Source organism: Gallinula chloropus (assembly GCF_964237585.1).
Source record: "Gallinula chloropus genome assembly, chromosome: 3".
In the NCBI taxonomy this organism is placed as follows: Eukaryota; Metazoa; Chordata; class Aves; order Gruiformes; family Rallidae; genus Gallinula; species Gallinula chloropus.
In genome coordinates this window covers 92,332,657-92,348,524 of record NC_140087.1, presented here as the reverse complement: position 1 = coordinate 92,348,524, position 15,868 = coordinate 92,332,657, and the positions used below count along the sequence as shown (strand labels likewise).

General features: G+C 38.1%; 1 protein-coding gene across 1 annotated transcript in view; it reads left to right on the top strand.

The window, feature by feature from the left end:
- ADGRB3 (adhesion G protein-coupled receptor B3) overlaps nt 1-15,868 on the top strand; it is a gene marked incomplete at its 5' end in the record, with an annotated part of 463,681 nt that overhangs the window by 347,992 nt on the left and 99,821 nt on the right. Inside the window, 3 exons of the mRNA XM_084262372.1 lie at nt 9,509-9,635; nt 11,316-11,419; nt 14,673-14,775. Of these exons, the coding sequence (XP_084118498.1) occupies nt 9,509-9,635; nt 11,316-11,419; nt 14,673-14,775 (334 nt within the window). The remainder of the gene's footprint in view (nt 1-9,508; nt 9,636-11,315; nt 11,420-14,672; nt 14,776-15,868) is intronic.

The following is a 15,868-nucleotide window of genomic DNA, read 5'->3' as shown; positions in this document are numbered from 1 at the left end:
ATGTCTGTCATTCTTGACTGTGGCCTTTACGTAGTGAATTTACTTAGCTACATAGAACACGAACAGCACATGTATGAAGACCTGTACTACAGTTCTTTTTGTCCAGTAGTTCTATGATTAGAAAATTCACCCGGGACAGGAGAAATTTACTCAAGGTGAGGTCTCATCTGTGCGTGCAAAATTCAGAACCTTTTCAGGAGGAATAATTCCAGGCTGTAGGGCATTTTGGAGTAAGGAAGCTTCTCTAATTCTATTCACCATTAGTCCTATTCTTTCATATTATAACTAAATATTGATTTTTCTGAAAGGGAAGGACTACAGATTTTACAATCTGTAGCTACGGTTTTCAATGAAGAAAAAATATCCAACCAAATATGTTAAGCATCAGTCACTACAAACCCCTTGTCACCTCAAACTGGATAATTACTCTGTGTCTCATCTCAGTAAAGAGCAACCAGTGAACTATATGCCTTTGTTCTATTCAGGCATTTGTATCAAATGTGTTTTTAATGTGTAGACTGATAACCAGTAAAAGATTTTGTGCAAGTTCAGTCAGGGTGCACTCTGACTCACCAAAGAGAGAATAGGGAGATAAGCATTACTCTTATTGAAGCGGTTGTTAATTGGCCAGTCAGGTACACAAGATAAGATCTGATCCAACAAAGAGACATCTCTAAGGAAGAAAAAAACCCCTTATTTTAATTAAGAGGGATGGCCAGATAATCTCCAAAATAAGAAAGAAATCAATCCATTTGAGGAAAAACAGATTAGATCTGTTTAGACTCCTGAGGAGGACTTACAAAAGAGGATTGGTTATAAAAAGCAAGTGCAAGTGCGTTGCACAAGGAAAAGGACATTACCCGAGGCCCAACGTATGTAGAAATTATAACTCGTTATAAACTGAATGTTTAGGAAATTTGGCAGAATAACAGCTGGATGAAAGGGGACACATACTGCTGACATAATCCCCTTGTCAGTAGAGCAACCTCAGTTTTCTTTCTTTCTTTGTGTCTTATAAACATTGGTGTGTCCTGGTTTTTGTTTGTTTCTTTGTTTGCTTTATCTCAGTCTGGCTTGAGTTAAGTTTGTTTTTAAAGTACAAGCAGACACAAAAAAGCCTCACTTCTTTCCTTAAAATTGGACAGTGAGACAACTTAGCTCCAGTTACTATAGCCCCACAGCCTGTTCTTCAGAGAGATCAACAGGGAACAGAGTTGTAGGGCACACAGGAGGATTGTGTAGAAGCTGCAAGTGTTGTCACAAGATCCAGGGGAGGAGAAGCTGATAGCCAGGAGGGTTCTTAGATATGAAGGAACATGTCTGAGACCTGAGGTTGTTTAGAGAACCTGTAACACTCATGTTTGACTGATCAATCTGGTGAATAAGTGTTGAGCGGAGCAGGAGCTGGAACAAAGGTGCCAATCCCTGTTTTCCTGCAGTTCAGTATACAAGGTCAGTGTTTTGCCTAACCTTCTGGTCCAAGGCATAGTTCTGTTCACTGAGCACCTGCTTTAACAAGACAGGGTGAGGCTACTTTCACACCAGAATTTACTGTAGTCTGAGGTTAGGTCATCTGCTGCAAAATACCTTTTCAACATCCCTCATGCAGAGAAGAAAATTGAACTCACCTCTCCTATCTCACAAGCACTGACTTGTTAGATAAAAGGGGGACTCTTCACTGGACACGTTTGATGTGAGACCTAACTTCAGACTTTGAAAGGCAGCACATACACACCTAGCTCTGAAAGAGAGCTCAGCTCTCTTTTGCATCACCAGAGCAATGGGGAACATTTCAGTGCCTGACCACTTAACGTATTTGCTTCTGCCATTCTCATTTTGTGGCTTAACTTTCTGCCTCCATTATAGCTGGCATCTCTGGAGCCTAATTCAAAGCACTCTCTGAGGAGTCTGGGCATGTACAGGTTTTAGTTTTATCTGGCCATTCAATCTAGAATGGCATAGGATGTTGTAACCGTAACAGTGATGGACGCCCAGCCTCTGTTCCTCTCCCCACCAATTCCCTTTCACACTTGTTCCTCTCTCTCCCTGCTGGTCACAGCTGGCCTTGAGACTTGAAATAATGATACTACGCTTTATTGCTAATTGTGTCATTTGGAAGAAACACTAACGATAGCTACAACCCTGATTCAGGCTTTGACATTCTTAATTTCCAGGATAAACTTCTGAGCTCCTAATCTTTTCTAGCCCCTGGTAATATACGATTTGCAAGGATCTTTTTTTGCTAGGAGTCCCTGTGACTAATAGTACAGTGTGAAAGATTTCACAAGTTGGTCATTGGGAAAACACTACATGACAAATTTTCCTTAGATCACCATAAATCTGCTTAAGTATTTATAGTCTGAACAGAACAATATGAAGGATTTTACTGATTTTGTGAGAGTGAAAACTAGTAAAATGTATGTTGAACTCTTTTTTTTCCCTACTAAATCTCTGATAATGATATCCCATAAAATTAATCTAGTTGAAATTGAGCAATTTTCTACATACCCAAAATGCTACTAGACTTACTGCTGCAAACTTTGAGAATATAGATTTTAACATAGCAAGTCTCTATATGACTTAGCCCCAAGGAACCAGATATGTCATACAGCAACTTAAATGAAGAGCATAAACATAGTTAAGTAATGCATGTTTTCAAAATGTAACATGATCCTTGTTCTATTGGTTATTCAGCTTTATTAGCTGTATCTCCCTTTCACAGTGAACACACTTAGCAAAGCTGCATTGAAGTGCAAGACAAAATTAGACTACAGACTGATACTAAACCAATGAGACCCCATCAGAAAGGGAGACTGCGATTCACTATGTAGAGTTTGTTTCAATCATTCGATTTATGAAAATAAGAAATACCCCTCTGTTGCTTCCTGCAGTTTCTAGGAAATCAACATCTGGGACAAGATGTCCTGGAAGGGAAGTGTGGCCTCTTGTGAGCTCCATTCATTCTGGAGGTCTGTGGGGAAAGAAGTTATAGTTCTAACAAATCTTTAGCAGATACCTACATTCTGTGCCAACATGTACATAGCAGGAATGCCCAGGACTTAATGCTATGCTGTTTTCTCTGAGAGCATCTATGGGGGGCAGATAGAGATGAAGCTGTGGAAAGTAACTGGTTTCCTTCAATTTTTATTTTTTTTTGATGCACCAATACTCATCCTCTGAGGGGATTTTCTCTGTAATCTCGGAAAGGGGAGAGAATGCTCTTTGTCAAGCGTCCATCCATAAGGCTCTTTAAAATAGAGCTGAATGCCTGTAGCTTTCTGATGTTGTTCAGAAACATGAATGGATCGTGTAACTAATAATGATAAGTCTGGATTATAGCAGTAGTGCAGAGCACCAGTAATCAAAAACTATGCAGTAGGAGGTGGGAATCTCCTGGTATTTGTCTCGTCCCGGTTTTGTCACATCAGTCCTTCAGAATTCCTTTTTCTTTTACACTTTGATGCACTTGCAGTATGCTAATGACAGGGCAACTATTGATTACAACACAGTTTATGCACACTGCACACTAGATCATGCCCTAAACTGTACAGACAGGAAAGTTATAAAGAGTAATCAAATATTCCCCCAAGCATTAATACTCATTTCCATAGCTCCCCTTTTGATGACTCATTTGTATATAGTAGTCAAACTGATAACTAAGGCAATTTTTGATCTTCCCTCAGAATTTTCTGAGTTGTATGTTATTAGTAACTTCATGTAAAAATGTATGCTTGTAACTACAATGGCTCTGTTATAAATCCTACTTTTTAGGGTTTAATCATAGAATCACAGAATTGTAGAATGGTTCAGGCTGGAAGGGACCTTAAAGATCACCAAGTTCCATCCCCCTGCCATGGGCAGGGACACTTCTCATCTGGTTTAAATCTCATCTGATTTAAATCACATTGGAATAAAACTTGGTATCTAGCCCAGATGAGCATTTGTTTTACAAAAAAATTTAAATATTCAAATAGGATTATTTATATATATATAAAAAATTCATCAAGAAAATTATTTTTTCAAGGAGTTCTGCTTTCTTTGGCAAAAATAAAAGTTCACAAATATGTCATTGAGGAAAAATGAAAAATTCAATGCTTGAATTTCTTTAGGAAGATTAACTGCCTGCAGTACTATGGTTGAAAATCCAATTGCAAGATATTCTTCACCCAGCTTTTTCTTCTGATACCACACAGACATCCTTTTGGGGACATTTGCAGTATTTTAGATATGGAGTCATAAGGCAGTTATTCTTGTCCATTCTATTTAATTTCCATGATTTCATGCATTAGTTTTTTTTAATTGTGAGAGGGGGAACCCCCCCCAGTTTTAATGGCATAATGTTAATCATATTAACAATTTCAGGGCAAACAATACTTTGTTAAACCATGGTTTTGTGTGTGACATTATTAAGCAAAATATGTTTGCATCCACCTTTTCTTTGTCTTTTTTTTTCCTGTGGTTTTTTTTTTTTTTTTGTGTGTGTTGGTTTTGTTGGCTTTTGTTTGTTTGTTTTTTTCCTTTAGGAAAAACTGTGGAGATAAACCAGATGTTGCCATATACTACTGGTAGGAACAAGATTGATCACAGCAGAAATTATGCATACTAAGAGTTAGGTCATGTCTCAGACATATGGATGTGCACAACTGAAAGGAGACTCCTGCAGTTGAGCCTTCCCTATGGCTTCCCTGGGATTTTAGGTCCAGGTGTAAAGAAGTAAGCAGGTGTTGGAAGGACTTTATCTTCACTAATGTGCCAGCCAGCACATCTGAACAAGCACAATGATGTGCATAATCTGCTACTCATAAGGGCCATCAGCTTATTTCCTATCTTTTGCCAGGGTAAAATATTCTTATGTCTGCATTTTTTCTGTGCTTCTCATCATTATATGTCATTCTTGAGTGACAATAGAGTTGGAATGCCAAAGTCTGTCCTAAAGGAAAAACAGCACCTAGTTGGAAAAAAAAAAAAAAGTGTAATGTTCACACCCAAGAAGTGAGGAGAATTAAAAATAGTATTATTAGGAGAAATAGTATTATGATTTCTTAACTTTTGTGCAGTTTACTGTCTACAGAGCTGTTATTTAAATAATCTAACTTAATAGTGGAAAAGATCTCTCATCCTATTTCAAGTAGGGATATCAGTCATCAAAGGAATTTCTACAGCAAGCTGCCATCAAATATGCATAGCTGAGACCTTCGTTCATGATGATCAAAACCCAGCCAGCTACTGGGATCACTAATTGCCAATATGGCAAAAATAGTCAACACTGGTGTTAACTTCTTTCTTCTCTGTGTCACAGCATCTCCCTCAAAACAAAATAAACAAAACAAAACAACTCACCATCCTTCCCCCCAGTAAAAAACAACCCAAAACTTTACCTTGGAAAAAGGTACTAAAAATAAACTAATAGCCAGGGTATCTTATAAGGTGAAGTCGTTTACTAAGTGAGTAGTTTTGACAGCAGTGTCATAGTTGATTGATCAACATATTCATCAATAAGTTAAAGCAGACAAAACAATGCAACTAGTAAGACACATATCTTATCAATTTTAGCAAAGTGTATTAATAATATGTGGTAAACTGTGTCATGAGACCAAGAAAAATAGTGCAGAATAAGTGAAACGTAGTTACTAACATACCTAATGTGGCTTGATTGTCAGCCTGTGTCGGATTGGCAGTTGTGTCTATGAATGAATCTTCTATTCTACAAAAATGCTCCTGTCCTGTAAACTACATTTCTATTTCAATATCTGAGACAATCATATAATTGTTTTCAGTAGTGCGCATCACTTACATATCATGCAACATTGCAAAGTACATTACTTAAAAGTAAAAATCACTTTTCTTCTGTATCATACACAATTAAAATACTTTGCTGCACATCATTTGGTCATCATTTTCCTTGCACTGTATGTTCCCAATTCTTGATTAGAACTAAGAAGTTTCCATTACACTCCGAAAAGCTTTAGAAAAGACACTCCAGCATTCCTCTATCTGTAAGACACTCTGAGAAGGAGGCACTTGTAGGCATATGTCGGAGCTGAGGTTTTGTTAGTGCTTACACCATATTAGCCATAGATCCATGGGCCCAAATTACATCATACTCATGCTTTTCCTGCTACTTCCCAGCTTTCTCTGCTTTTTCCCCTGCCTCAGCTGCAGGATGACACAGGATCTGCAATGGTGAATCTATGCTTCTTGGGAATTCCTTTGCTTATATCATGGGAATTCTGCCAGGTTGATTAAATCATCTGTAGCTCAGTGGAACGGTACAAAATTGCCAATAATGGGCATGAACCTACAGCTATATTTGCCACATATTTTCAATTCCATAATTTTCCTTGATATAAATAGAACGTGTTAATAGTACCTGTCACTCCTTTATAGCTTTCTGCATAACAAGAAAGATCCACAGGAATAATAGGTGCCCTTTTGCATATTCATATGCTAACCCTAAATGTCTGAAACATAGTCAGAGAAAATCACACCAAAAAGGAATTAAAGTTCCAAATGTGGGGTAAATTGATTGACCCAAAAGAATTGCATTATAAGAGAGATGGGAGGACTTCATAAAAAGTGTAGCACAGAGATGTACTAAGTACAATATATCTGTTTTAACTGCATATTTCCATTCCTTAATTACTTTATACCTAAAATCAAATACTGTTAAAGTCAAAATGCCCAGCATCTCCGAGTAAGTTACCAATCACACACTTGCTGTTCTGCAGGCATGAGCATCGTGCAACAAATTGCAGATACACTTTTTTCCATATTCTGCTCATTATTCCATCTTCTTCATGGATTTAGTGTAACATTCTGCACAGCTCCTCTCAGCCATCATTTCAACAGGCTACAAATATATTTATTAATGAGGATTTTTTTTTTAAACTACTTTGGCTAGAAAAGAGAGATAGACCATATTTAGTCACTGAATTTTCATCTGTTACATATTCAAATTTAATGCTACTAGGCAAGAAATTGAAGCATATCACTGAAAAAAATGAACAATGAACTGTAAAAAGTGTCCATATTAGACTGACTCTGCTCCTACAGTGTCAATAGATGTCTTATTGTTAAATCCAGTTAGAGCACATTCTTCATTTCAGAGTGCTTTTGAATTTCAAGTAAAATTTTCAGTGGTGTCAAAGAAGTTTTACAAAACATGCAGTGTATTTTCAATATCTCATGACAAAGTGCAACAGTGAAAAGCTCAGCTAATGTATGACTTGAATTTTGTAGTGGTGCAAGTGACCCGCAAAACAGAATGAGGCCCTCTAAACCTGGTGGGCTGCTGATGATTTATACTAATTTAAATATAATTGTAACAGATGTTTTGTTTTAAATTAAACTGGTCTCTGTGGTTGTCTACCTCTGATAAGTGGAACTTCTCTAACTCTGTGTGTTGGACACCATCTGCAAGGATTTACTGCTAACAGTACATATTGTGCATCCAGTGCTTTTCAGCACAGGGGGAATTAAATATATTAAATCTTATTCTTAGGATGAATGATACCATCCTTTTGTTTTAAAACATGCCAATTTCTCTTAAGCTATCGTTCTTTAATATTTAATCAGCACAGATAAATGCATTTCATTTGGCCTTAACTATGTGTCACAATAAGAGACGGGAAAGCTAATAAAATAAATCGGTTAAGTTATCCAGAAGATAATGCTTTACAATTTAGAATATATAACTATATTTTTCAAAGTGGATGTTGATTTAGGCTGTGATGCTCTGAAAGACACAATTTGTGAAGGAAAGCTAATAGACAGCTTTAGTGGCTTGAAGAATTGGTGATTTCCTCTCAATTGTTTCCCTCAGTTGCTATTTGTTTTGTTTATTACACACCACTGTTCTGAAGACAATAGTGTGTAAGGGTTACATCTGGTGTGTGTTCAAAAACTGGAGGCTCAAAATGCCGTGGTGGGCAGGGGTGACCCACGCTCTGAGAGCGGGCTTGGTATAACAAATTGCCTTTGCATGAGGGCCCTGGCATATAGAATCACTCGCAAAGGTGGGTTGTTGAGGCAGAAGAGGTGAAAGGGTGGTCACGGGGACTGGAAATTATTATTTCTCCACCTTGTTTCTTCCGCCTTTGTTTTTCTTATTTCAAGTCATTTAGTGACCTGAGGTGAGATGGACAGGAATTGACAGCATGCATGCTGCTGCTGGCAGCAGTCGCTGCAGTTGCTTCCTGGACATAAAAGGAGGGGGGAAAAGAAGAAAGAAACCCAATTGTTGTTCTTTAAATGTAACATATGTAAAGCTAATAGGTTTGATTTAGTTGAAACCAACCCCCTTTTTCCTGTAGAAATGATTTCCCCACACATACTGCAGTTCAGGAAAAGGGAGAGATGATTTTCTGTCTCTCCCTCTCCCTCTCCTTGCCTGCACAAAGAAAACGTGGGTTGATACCATTTTTATTGTTCTGCTGGGGTGGGTTTCAGACCTTGCATTAGCATACTGAATGTCTAATTGAATTCGGGGGCTGTGTTAATCATCTTGTTTTGTTTAGGGGCGGTTGGTGAAAGGTGCCAGTAAATGATCACTTTGGCTTGGGGTTATCGTGGTGCTGCCACCCCAAGAAAAAGAAATCGAGAAGGGGGAGGGAACTAGGGAAAGGCGAGTTGACTGAGTGATGTCTGGAGGGCGAACTCGTGTGTCTCTTTGGTGATGTTGTGTGCTGCTGTACTGAAATCCACCCCTCTGCTGGAGCTAAGGCAAGAGTTGGAGGCATCTGATGCTGCCGTTTCCAGGGTGAAATTCTAAGGCTGATCACTAAAAACAACCACCAAAACCCCAAAAATCCTCAGCAAAAATAGCCATCAGAACAGAAGATCCAGCATCTCCCGATCCAATTGGCATAACCCAGTCAGACGTTTGAGAACCATCTGCCTTTAAACTAGCCACACATGCACACACACACACACACTGGGAAGGGGGGAAGGGTTGGGGGGATTTTGTTGGGGGGGAGGGGGGTGAGTGTGAAGGAAAAAAAAAAAAAAAGACACTACAACTACCGACCATCACATTTTTTTTACAAAGGGGCCAGAAACGGAGCGGGTAGGAAAAGGGGAAAAAAAAAAAAAAGAGAGAGAGAGCGAGCGAGAGAAAGCCTCCCCCTCTTCCCCCGATGAGTTTTTCGCAGTGCTCTGGTGGGGCTCGGAGGTGGCTGGCAGCGCAGGGGGCGGCTGCTGCCGCGGCTGACGGGGCTCCGCGCAGCGCATCGCGCCGGGCTGTCAGCACCACCGCGTCGGACAGCTCCGCGCCGCTCCGCGCCCCGCTCCCCGCCCGGCCGCGCCGCGGGGGCGCCGCCGGGGCCGGTCCTGCCCCACAACAAGTACCTCTCTGCTGTCCGGGAACTACACTACACTCTCCTCGCGAGTAAACTGCATTGTCTCCTCACGGAATTTGGCCGTCAGGCGTAATTATCCCGATTTCCCCCCCTCCCCCTTCCCCCCCCTCCACCCCCCCCCCCCCGCCCCTCTCTCTCTCTCTCCTTTGCAGGAACGACTCTTTGGGAACCTGGTCCACCCAGGGATGTAAAACTGTGCTTACCGATGCATCCCATACGAAATGCTTATGTGATCGTCTCTCTACCTTCGCCATTTTGGCTCAGCAACCTAGAGAAATAGTAAGTAACAAAGGGGGAAAAAATCCAGTTTTAATGCAAAAGGCAATGGGGGGGGTGGGGGGGGGAGGCGGCGAGGTGGGGGGGAGGCTGGTCGAGCTTTCCTCTCAGGTATATTTCAGACATTGCATTGAGGAATTGTTTAATATTGCAGGTAGGCAAATGTAAGTAAGTCTCCTGGTGTCTACAGTGTCTCAGAGAAATGAAATCCAGATTCTGTGATATAACTAAAACCCAGTGAAATTTGCATGTTCTTGAACTCTGAATTTTTCAGGGAAAGCCTTCTAATTGTGATGCAAATGTGTTGAAAACTTTTGTATTGAACAATTATCAACTTAACAAGCTTTTTAAAGGTTGCAAGCTTTTCCAGGGGAATGTACAGGGCTTTATTATTGCTCTTGGTAGGAAAACCCTAGATACTGTAGTTAAACAGATTGCAGATCTGCATTGGGCATTTTCAGTACAGATTTTCTATGTAGTCTGTTGATACGATGTAGGAAAAATAATCAAGTTTTCATGAGAAAGAGGGGACATTAAGTGTATAAGCAGACACTCCCAGTGTAATTTAATGTAAAAATAGCTAAAAAGCAAATATTTGTGAAGGCATCCTGCTAAGGCATAATTTAATTTTCCTGGTTTTGGAAGAGTATGTTCAGACTCCTTTTAATAGCAAAGTAGAACAGTTTGAAACAAAGTGGTTGAAATAAAATGTTACCTTCTGCCTGAAATCTGGCCTAAAAGTGCATCAGTCTCAGGTCCTATCTGGGTGACAAACGATACCTTGATAAATACAATTTACAATACATCCATAAGGCTTTAAAAAGCATTTTGTAAATCAGGCACTGTATCCTTTCAAACTTTTCAATCTTTTTTTCCCCCATTTTTATTAGCAAATAGCACGTTTATTTCAGAACAGGAGCACTTATACACACAGTGGGAAAACCTTACTTGATATCTGACAGTGATAGTTTCTTTTACAGCAGGGAAAAATAGTTTGTTTTCAAGGTCATTTATTTCTTTTCATTTTTCATTAAGACGCAGGCTACAAATTAATAATTCTAAATTTTCAGCCTCTTTACAGAAAGCGTATGCTATTGTTGCCATAGATATCTTGCCATTCCTTCTAGACAATCAGAGGCCCAAGGAAATTAAACATGTGAGAATAGTGGATTGTAGTCAAAGTTATTAAAAGTCAGAAAGTTTGGTAATTCTGCAACGAGCATGAATCAAAATTCTGGGACAAATTATTGGATGATCATTAATTTATTACATCGAAACCAGGCTGTTTGTTTTATACACAACTCTAAATATTGCTGTTTCTCAAGAGAAATATCTCTTTTAATTAATTTTAGCTGGGGAGTAGTTTCAACTTGCACTTACATCATAGTCTCCTATTACACCGTAATATTATTACTTTATTTTTCAAAATATCATGCAGGTGTTACAAGGCATTCTAAAGCTCAAAGGCCTCTGAGGAATGTATCAATAATTAAACAGGTCTCAGAGTTATGTATGGATCAGTTTTGTAATTAGGTTGATTTCTGCTTCATAAGTAATATTACTGAGGCTATCTCTGACAGCGTGGCTGCTTTTATCATTGTGCTTTTGTTGGCTTTTTTCTTTTGACTTGTTTTAATTGCTGGAGGATGTTTTTTCTTCATGGTCGTCTGTTGTAACCTACAGATCATGGAATCATCTGGTACACCTTCAGTGACCTTAATAGTAGGCAGTGGTCTTTCATGCTTGGCCTTGATCACCCTAGCAGTTGTCTATGCAGCGCTATGGAGGTATGTAATGGATTGACAAAGCTGAATGTGAATACATAGTTACATTTAGTTGAATTAAAATTTAAAGAGAGCATTAGATACAACATTTATTATTCTGAAAAGAAGAAAATAAAAAAGCAAAATGTAGTGCATGTTTTAATGCCTAAGTTTGTTGATGTGATTGATTAGTTTTACTCTCTTGGCCTACTGTTGCCCTACTCTTGATGGTATAGCCCACTCTTTTTTTTTTCCCTGCTTCAGTGTGAATATTATTGCTCTTTCAGTGGGGTATTCATAGGGCTAATTAATATTTTACAGGATTCTCCTGTATGATACATTTCACATGAGGCTTCTGGCCTATACCTTTGACCGCTTTTCCTCCATTTACATTTTAAAACAAAACTTACATATGATAAAAAGTGACATATCAAGGTGCCACATCAGATATTGCAGATTTAGGGAGGTCAAATGGTTAGGAGTTTATCCACTTCAGTTAAAATCTTCAATGAAGACCATGAAATTAAGTAGTCTCAAATACTGTGGTGGTACATTCCAATAATAGACTTTCTTTCCATCCTGGGTTTACTATATTAAAATTACTTAAAAGTGCAATAGATATTTATGGAGTAAATTAATTTGAGAAGTAATGAGAATTAGTGTAGAAGAAATAGAAAAGTAAAAGTCATTTGAACTACTAAATGTTTTTTAAAAGTGAACATGGGTTCTCATTTAATTTTTTTTCCGTAATAAAAAGAAAAAAAGGTTCTTGTGCAAGTTAGACGAAACACGGTGAGAAAATAATAATTTTTAGAGTTATTTAAAGTCAACCAATAGAATTTTGCTTTTAGAAGCAGCTTGATTTCACACCCTATTCTCTTTCACTCTCATATGTAGTCACAGAGAGTCACAGGATTAGACATATATATAATAAATATAGAATATTTAGTTACATAAGTTATAATAAAACGAGGATAAAAATTATCAGTTCTTGTCTGTCAAAGCTAAGAATGAGAGTGTTTCAGGATATAATTCCCATCTGAAAAATTATGGTGTTATTTTTGCACTCCCTGATATATTTAGCACTTGGATGGAAATACTGTCATGCTCAGTGGAACTGGTCTTCTCCACTATCTAAATTAGATATATGGAGGAAAATTTTTACAATGAGGGTACTGAGGCACTAGCACAGGCTACCCAGAGAATCTGTGGTTGCCCCCTCCCTGTCAGTGTTCAAGACCAGGTTGGATGGGGCTTTGGGCAACCTGGTCTAGTGGAAGTTGTACCTGCCCATGGCAGTGGTTGGAACTAGATGGGTTTTGAGGCCCTTTCCAACCTAAACTGGTATGATTATAATGACTTCCAAGCAGAGGAAAAAAATGTGTGATGTGTTATGGACTTAGTGTGGGTTCTACATCCAGCTAAAGAAAACTCATATAGATCTCAGTGTTCTATCAGTGAGATGTTTTCTATGAAAACTGAACAGCCCGTCATTTGAATCATTAAAATCTTCCTTCAACACATTTCTCAAGAGCACATAGTAACCTGCTATAGGGAGAAGATAAACACTGAAATTTATATGTATATATGCTTGGTTTTATAAATCATGAGGTAGGGGAAAAATTGACATTTTGACCCTATGTCTGCATTTATATTTTGGAAGACCCACCTTCCCTTTGAATGGTAGGGACTATTTTGAAGTGGTATGAGTTGGAGGTGTTCAGTTCCAAAGAAGGCCTGTGTGAGTGTTCTTTTATGGCTGGTTGATTTGAGCCCCCCAGCTGAAAATTCAAACTGAAAAGTAAATTCAGTGTCAAGTATTCACCCTTCCCTTCCCATCGATACGGGGCTGGCAGAACAAATAAAACTTTCCTAGCTTAAGTACATGCTATGAGCTCCAGCTTACACTCTATTTACTCAACCACTAAGAGCCTTTATAGACTGTAGATACTCAGTGCTGGGAGCTGGCCCAGGTCAATCAATAGTTAAGAAGGTAGAAAGTAGCAGCATTCTGACTGTGTAGACAAAGGCACTAGGCTTTCTGTGTTTGTTTGCAAAGACAGAACTAGCCTTAACGCCATTGTTACATTTTAAGGAAAAATGTGGATTGTAGCATTAGGGTTGTTCTATCTTCTTAACTAAAAAGTGTCATGCTGTATTACGTAATTGATAGCTGAGCAAAAAGGACTACAATTAATTTCATCTCCATAGCTCAGCATTTCTCACGGGTTCAGCACCCTTTGTTATGACCTCCTCAGAGTGTCAGCTATGGATATACAGCTCAGGAGGACACAGTAATATTAACTAAGCTCCAGTGAGAAGTGTATAGTATAGGTCATAGAATATATAAACAGATGGTATGGTCTTCAGTGGAACTGAGCCCTCTTAATTTTCATTTGCTTTAGTAGTCATCATTTACATTGTTAGAAGGTCTGAAAATCAGGTCAATAAGGTACTTCACTTAAAACCATAATAGTTCTCTTTCTGTACTGTAACATGTAAAAGGCTGTATATAGAAAAATAAGAACATTTGCATCTTGTAAGGAAATAGGTGATAAGAGTCTATGACTTTTTCATCCTAAACCTACTTTAAAAATGAATAGGATAAATTTGCAACTGTGTGATGCTCACTGCTACAGTTTATTCTTTGTCTGCAAACTTCGCTGGTTTTTGGCATTGGGTCTCAGGAAGACGAAGATATTACAGTATTATTGTTTCTTCATACAAATTATTTTGTAAATGTGGTGGAACTTCAAGATTTATGCTATTGTTATCCCAATAACATGTTCCAAAATTAACTGCCACAGTATCATCAACCAACCTGCATCTTATTTATGCATCATGGGCCAGATCTTCTGTTTATGTAAATCACCATATTTTTTGCTATAGTTAGTTATTGTGAGTGGTCTATGCCAGCTGTGGATATTCTCAGGGATGAGCAGAGAGCATAAGCTCCTGAAATGAAAGCATGCGAGTCTGTTACTATCAGTGTGGTGTTAGAACAGTGTTGCCATCAGTTTTTAAAAGAAGCATTGATAGATGATTTTTTAAAGTACTCCAAGATACGAAGAGGGAATCGCAAAATATCTATCAAAATAGCAGTTTCTCTGCTTGTAATGTGATACCTCCCTGATACTCTTTTTGAGCTCATGAAAGAGAGTGCTTACCCATCAGAGTATCTCCAATATTTAATGCCAGAATTGCATCAGAGTCTGTATGACTTGCTATTTGTTTTCCTTTTTGAAAAGTTGTACCCTCTCTTTGTTTATTTGAACAGGTACATCAGATCTGAGAGGTCAATAATTCTAATCAATTTCTGCCTGTCTATTATCTCATCAAATATCCTTATCCTGGTTGGACAAACTCAGACGCATAACAAGGTATGGTGGTGGATTGTATTAAATTTGCACTTAAATATTTATATCGTTGTTTTATTTATTTTTATCTTAAGATAATTGTATCCATTTAGTCCTATACTCCTAGGACTCGGCTTTTTTGGTAAAATATTAACAAACAGGGGAAAATATTTACCATCTCCCTCCAAAAATCCCTTTTGGTATTGTTCCCCCTGGATAAGCTGCGTTCTCTGTGGTAGACTTGTATGTTTTATAACTAAATTTCAAAGCAAAAAAGTTCAAAGACTCAACATCAAAAGCACAAATTCTGCTTCATTATAATAGTTGTAATAGGATTGTGCTACAGTGTTTTTGTCTTTTTATTAACACACTGGTACTCGAAAGGCAAGTACAAATTGCTTAGAAGTTAGAGTACTACTCTTGAAAATGTGCAGAAACAGACATCATAACAAGCTATAGAACTGTTAAAACTCTGACTGATGTAGCTATGAGAAAGTAATAACCCTGCATACCTTACTTAGTGATATATTGCTGATTTCTTACTAATCTGTTCTCAGACTCTTTCTGAACATGGTCATTAATTTGTCCCTCTCCTGTAGAACAGAGCTGGGTCAGTGTTTTAAGGCATCACCCAGTGCCTAGTGATGATAGGTAACTTTCAGAAGTGACAATAAGTGGTTGCTTAAAATTAACTATAGCTAAATGTTAGCTTTGGACAGGAAAAGAGTTGTGTTTGGTGAAAAGGGCAGTATGTGACAGAACGCTGTTAAGTTTTGGAGTGGCCAAGTGTGTGTAAAGTAAATCTTTATCCCACTGTGTTAAACTACTTAGTGCATGGTTCGTCTTAATTTTTCCAATGTCTAATGAAATATGTTCAGCATCCACTATAGGATAACTGGTGTTTCTACACACATACCTATAATGAATCATTTATTCTTTTCAAATTAGTGCTTAGAAATTTAGCTGCCAGAAGTCTTATCAATTCAGTGCAAGTCACATAGCCATACCTGGTAAAACACACCCAAAACATAGTAATTTCCAACACATAATTTAATAAAATTATTTAAATTATGATATTTATATGCTTTAAAGTTTTGAAAGCATGTAGAGGTACAAA